Here is a 6,080-nt window from a genome sequence, read left to right as displayed (position 1 = left end):
GTGGAGGGATTTCCATTTCATTTTCTATATCGGCCATTTTCTTATGGTATTTTAGATATAGACTTTAGGCCAACACTATTACATACTTAGGCTACATTATTTTCTGCCCAGAGTTTTATGCGCATTTGTGTATTTCTAACTCTGCCATACGTAAATGGAATGGTGAGATACCGTGGAATGCATAAAATAAAACAACGTTATCGATTCAAAGGGGATAATTTTGTTGCCACTGTTCAATAGTTTTGCAACCACAAGAACGGAAATGAGTTTATCGGCTATTGTAAACCGTTCCACCTTAACTGCTGCACACATCTCTATCGCCCGGCCTTACACATCTGCCCAATGAATTAAGAGCGGATGCGATGTATCCTTTTTCAGTGGCGTGAATGGCCAATGGGAGTTGGCTTGTCGAGCAAACACTGAGCCCTACATTCTCATTCATTCAGTGCTCGACAGTCCTGCAGTGTTGATGAGAGCACGTCTTCGACTAGCGCTTGCTTTTGAGCATTCCGTACAACAAAAATCTACTTTTACTATTCTCCAAGCAGAATTTGAAGACTGAAAACCATTGGATATATAATTATTTGTCTTCAAAACGTGAATTATTGTGCTTTTAAGAATCCTAAAGCTTTTCCCTGCAATTGTTATTCTGCTCTAGGACTAATAAACAGTGTTGTCTGACCAGATCGTTCTCAAGTGCGCAACTTTTAGGCTATTTGGTACCTATTCCATAAAGAAACGTTGATTTACCGTTTCTGGAGCACATTGGTGTAATGCACCATATTTTGAGAAGGAATAACGAAAGAAGATACAACATCCGTATTTGGATTTAAAGCCGTGGTCACATTTTAAGAGCTAATTAAAATACGCTTGGACTATTTCCTTGGATGGAGTTTTGGTATATTGGTTGATGGATTCGACGTTATGGATGGTTACAGATGGGTGCGTATCTCCCCTCAATGAAACATGTTGGAAATGTCTGGTTTGTTCATAGATTCTTTGTTGCTAAAATGTAGACTGGATACAACGAACATTTCACAACTAATCTTCCTCGGATAAGCAGGCTAATATACGCATAGGGTTCAGAACTCCGGCTCTGGAAACATTGTTGCCAGTTGCATGGACTATGCTTTTCTTTAGTATATGTCGAGATAGATGGCCTTGCGAGCACGCATCATCTGGTGCTTGAATCTGTGGAGAGTTCGCTTCATATTGTACATGCTTGCTTGTGTCCTCTACTCGGAATGCCTATTTAACAGACAATTCGACTCCCGAAGGGAATCAAAACGGTCATAGTTTGGTTCAGAGGGGAGCGCGATCACTCCGACGCGCAAACAAACACCCCACCCCCACCGTAGCCTAGTTTTCATTCATAAGCTTTTCCCCCTTGTTTTGCTATTCATCTCTAGATCCGTTGATTTGATCCTCTGTGGTTTCTATCACATGGGACGTCTCTCGGTCAACTAAACCCTAGGGCATAGCCTACACTAGGACTGTCGGTGTATTTGTCCTTTTACAATACAACAATTAGGCCGCCCGTCTATCTACTGGCTTAACCTATTTACTGTGCTCGGTGTAAACTACTGCGGGGTTTCATGAAGTCAATCAATTATAGGGCTCTGCTTATAAGCAAGCTGTCTTCGCGCATATGCCTATCTGCATATTGTATCCGTTTTTAAACTTCTTTGTATGTTTGCGTCATGTTGATTAGACTGACCGAATGTGTTTTTGCCTATTGAGTAGGGTCCCGTTTGTGTTACAGTTTCAAGAGATACGTCTGGCTTCTGATATTTTAAACCAGTAATGGTATTGGCTTTAATTCAGTTGTGTGCTTGAAATTATATGGACATAAAGTTGACACTATTGTCGGGTTCTGTCGTGACCTTAGTTTTGTCACCACATTTCCTTCTAACAGTCTTTCATTTAGTAATCGAATAATACGCGAGGCAGCTCATTTTGTCCTATTGGATCGTCGCCTCGTTCCGTCGCCTTGGCACATTTTAAATGTTAACCAGTCATACAAATGTAAATGAGCACGGGAAGTAGCCTATTTGTACTGAAGTTTGGATGTGTGCATATTGAGGAAGGTAGGAAAAGTAACAATAATAGTCTTTTTTTTCCCACGGCTTGCATAAGAAACCAGCAGGGCTATGTGAACATGTTCTTAATTAGTAAAAAATATTGCACTTGGCTTTTCCTACTAGCACTGACTTTGCTGATAACTTAACTTATTTGAAGAAAAATGTACATATTACGACTGATGTGGTTGTCTAACCTAGCTATTTTAAGATGAATTGACTGACTGGATAAAAAGCGTCTACTAAAATCGGAATGTAAGCCCAAAATAGCATACTCAACTCTCAATAGACTGTGCTCTTAACCCGTTTCATAACTTTGATGAAATATGATCTTCAATTAACCATGTTTGATCTATAAATTGAGACCATCCAAGGATCTATTGATGGTTCTACCTTTTCAGCTCTTTAGCTTTTCCAATCAAAAGTTGAATCTAAATGAAAAGGGAACAGTTTTCCAAAACGCCACCACCCTATATTTCTCATTTGCAAATGACATCCTTGTCTTTACTGATGGCCCTTTCCCGTGTCTCTCTTGCTGTCCCTTGCAGGTTTTCCGATGCATGCCAAGTCCATGGTGAATGTCGGAAGTGGTGATCACCCCAGATGGCGCTCCAAAGTCAACATGGCCCTGGCGGTTCATTAGTGGTGATTCAGCAGCCTTCCCTGGAGGACCGGCAGAGGTCGGATTACGAGCGGGAGCTCCAACATGCCGCTATCCTTTCCCTGGACCAAATCAAGGCCATCCGCTCCAGCAACGAGTACACAGAAGGCCCCTCGGTGGTCCGGAGGCCCCCTGCGCCCCGCATGGTGCCCAGGCCCGACAAGCAGCAGGAGCGGACTCACGAGGTGATTCTCGTCAATGTGAACAACAACTACGAGCACCGGCCGGTAGGGCAGGGCCACCACGGTGGGGTTGTAGTAGTGGCCGGGGGCCAGCAGTGTAGCACCAGGGCCCCGGGCCTTAATCGCTCCACCAGTACAGGCAGTGCGGCTAGCTCAGGGAGCAACAGCAGTGTATCTTCTGAGCAGGGACTCCTGGCCCGCTCGCCTCCCTCTAGGCCAGGGATGGTGGCCCTCCACCAGCACCACCACAGAGCCGAGCGCGCTCAGCCTGTTCGGACTCAGCCCAAGGCGCTGCTAGCCTCCCAGCAGGGCTCGCACCCGCTGCCGCCACTGGAGGCACCGCTCAAGCCCTCAGGAAAAGGGGACATGACCTCTGGCCACCAGTTCATCTGCGAATGCTGCGGGAAGTGCAAGTGCGGAGACTGCACAGCCCCAAGAACCCTGCCCTCGTGCCTGGCTTGCAACGGCCAGTGCCTGTGCTCGGCGGATAGCGCCCTGGAGCATGGCACGTGCATGTGCCTGGTCAAGGGCATCTTCTACCACTGTTCCAACGACGACGAGGGGGACTCGTGTGCCGACCACCCCTGCTCGCTGTCACGCTCCCACTGCTGCTCACGCTTCCTCTGCATGGGATTACTGTCGGTACTGTTCCCCTGTTTGCTGTGCTACCCGCCCGTCAAGGGGTGTCTGAAGGCGTGCCAGGGCTGCTACGACCAAGTCAACAGGCCCGGCTGCCGCTGCAAGAACTCCAACACTGTCTATTGCAAACTGGAGCGCTGGTCCCACCAGGCCCAGGAAAAGCCTTCCTGATCTTGTATGTGTGTGTGTGGGTAGAGGGGCGGACAGTCGTTCCCCTGTGTGGTTTTGACAATGATAATGATGATAACCATAATAGTCACTATTACTATTGATGTTTATCAAACATTTTAAGCACCTCCCACCCACTTCCTTTTCTCCTGATAGGAGTAAAGCACGGAATATGAAAACCACTCACTTTTTTTTCTTCTCCTTCCTTTTTGCAACAGGACCATGTTTTTACAGACCAGTGTTTGTCTTCAATGGTTGTTGTTTTTTGTCTCTCTTCAGCTACTCATTAACACTTTTTTATAAATAATTTTCTGTTAGCTAGGCAGTGTTTACCTGGTGCTTTAAGCTTCAAGTGAGAGCAGCCTCTTACCAAATCTGTGAAGGACTATCTAGCTAGGCAATATGTAGCTGTTACCACGTGTTCATAGCAAACAAGGATTGTTAGAATTCCCAGTTGCTACCACACTCAGACCATGGATAGCTGGGATTCTGTGCTCGAGTTGCATTGTGGAAAGCACATCCATCTCATAGTATTCTGTTGGATATGTTTCTCTCCCTTCCCCACTCACCATTCACACACATTCTGTGGCATTCTTTCCCTTGTTTTTGTTTTGTAAATTGTATTCTCAAATCCATAAGAGCGATCTGGCTTAAAAATAAAAAGGAAAATGTTTTTTTTTTTTTTTTGTAAAAATATTTATTATGTGAAGCTCTATTATTTTATGATATTTATTGCAAAAGACAGTCTTACATTTACTCATGTCTGAATATAACAATATCAATACTTACTGAAAAATGAAAGGGTGGCACAAAAGAATAAACTATGTTAACTTTAATGCAGAAAATATATTAATTAATTAAAAACAATGTCTTGTGTCTTGATTATCCTCGTTACATTGACCCTTGGGAGTGTTTAACTCTGGTTTGAAAGCTTTCTGGGTAATAAGGCATTTCATAAGCAGTGATTGGGTCCAAGTTTAGTTCTTGCATCATTTCTTTGCGTAACATGGAATAGTTTGGTCAACACCACTTTGCTGTACACTCATTTGTTCATGTGTGGAATTCTGGTAAAAAAAATGTACTTGAAGTGAGTCAGAACCACTTTTAACCTGAATGTTTCAAGCCTGTTATTTCGGGATTCTATTTATTGGCTTGATTATTCTTTAAGCTGATAATGTAAAATAAGCCTACATCTGAATGCAAAATGGCCAGCAATGATACTAACTGGAAGTTCCAACACTTGATAAACTTCATTCCAGGCAAGCGGTCACCCACAAACTAAGCAATAGCTTTAATCCCTGGTTTTAAAAGTTGCTACAGTATATCAGAATCTTCCCAACTCTCAAATGGTCTCCATAGTGTGAGGCCACAGTATGTGTCTGAGAAATGAGAGCCACCTTTACAACGACCCAGGTCCACCTGTTCAAAGATAATAAACTGCTATCAATGCCAAGCTTTTATGGCACGGTTCCTTCACTAAAGGTAAAGATGGGGCAGATACAGCCCCCATTTGCCTGCCTTTTTTTGTCAGTGAATTTATCACTCTGGAAGTTTGCTGACCCCCCAGGGGATGAGTCTTCACTTCTAAAGGTTAGTGAGTCTGAAATAACAGAGCGGTAACAGGAAATGCACTAAAATACCAGGGTTTAACTTTGAGGGGGCAATTAGTATTTCAGACAATCTCCGTTTTGAGGGAGTTGGAAACTTGACCTCGGGAATAAAACAAGCACAGTTGTTCAGGGAGGTAAAGGCTAATGTGGATAATATAACTAGGCTGGGTGGTAAACATTGAGTGGTATTTTTGTAGAAAAACAAAGAAGTGGCATTTTGTGATTTATCTGGTTAAGCTCTTGCAGGGAACGACCTGTAGGATTTCCTGTCACTGTGGTTCAACAGTTTGCATGAACAGAACATGGCTCCTTTTTAACGTGGATTTCCATTTTGTTGCTGGAATGTACCGTTTGTTCCTCTGAGTGGTTGAGTGGGTTAACGATTTGTCAATTTCCTGTTACCTTTCAGAGCTGCAATTCGAGACCCATTTGCTTCTGGACAATCGCAAACAATGGGAGGCCTCTTTTTTCAGGTTTCACTTTAGATCCCTGACACAGGACAGAGCTAAAATGTTATTCAGGAGGCGGCTAACAGGAAGCAAATGTTTACTTCATATTTTCCAGTCTGACCCAAATAAGGAAATATATATTTGCTTGCCATTTCCAGGTATCAGGTTTTAACAATAGTCCCTTAAAAGCCTTGTTTCCCCCCCCCCCAAATTAGATGAAATACCAAAATAAGTTTTAAGTGTCTGAATACTAGTTTCCTTTTATTTATATATATCAGAATCCACTCCATGAA

The 6,080-nt window shown here is 43.4% G+C and overlaps 1 protein-coding gene across 2 annotated transcripts; it reads left to right on the top strand.

Annotated features, from left to right (window-relative positions):
* The first annotated feature begins 381 nt into the window (after positions 1 to 381).
* On the top strand, positions 382 to 4,610 carry spry1 (sprouty homolog 1, antagonist of FGF signaling (Drosophila)). 2 transcript variants are annotated; one of them, XM_020460710.2, is made up of 2 exons: positions 382 to 942; positions 2,627 to 4,610. In XM_020460710.2, exon 2 carries the CDS (start codon positions 2,682 to 2,684, stop codon positions 3,729 to 3,731), a length of 1,050 nt encoding a protein of 349 aa, XP_020316299.1. In that variant the 5' UTR covers positions 382 to 942; positions 2,627 to 2,681; the 3' UTR covers positions 3,732 to 4,610. The 2 variants fall into 2 exon arrangements, with proteins under 2 accessions (XP_020316299.1, XP_020316300.1); XM_020460711.2 differs by lacking the exon at positions 382 to 942 and adding an exon at positions 970 to 2,087.
* The last annotated feature ends 1,470 nt before the right edge of the window (positions 4,611 to 6,080 follow it).

Source organism: Oncorhynchus kisutch, linkage group LG19 (assembly GCF_002021735.2).
Source record: "Oncorhynchus kisutch isolate 150728-3 linkage group LG19, Okis_V2, whole genome shotgun sequence".
Classification (NCBI taxonomy): Eukaryota; Metazoa; Chordata; class Actinopteri; order Salmoniformes; family Salmonidae; genus Oncorhynchus; species Oncorhynchus kisutch.
Note: the sequence above shows the minus strand (reverse complement) of the source record. Positions and strands in the feature narration are given on the sequence as shown.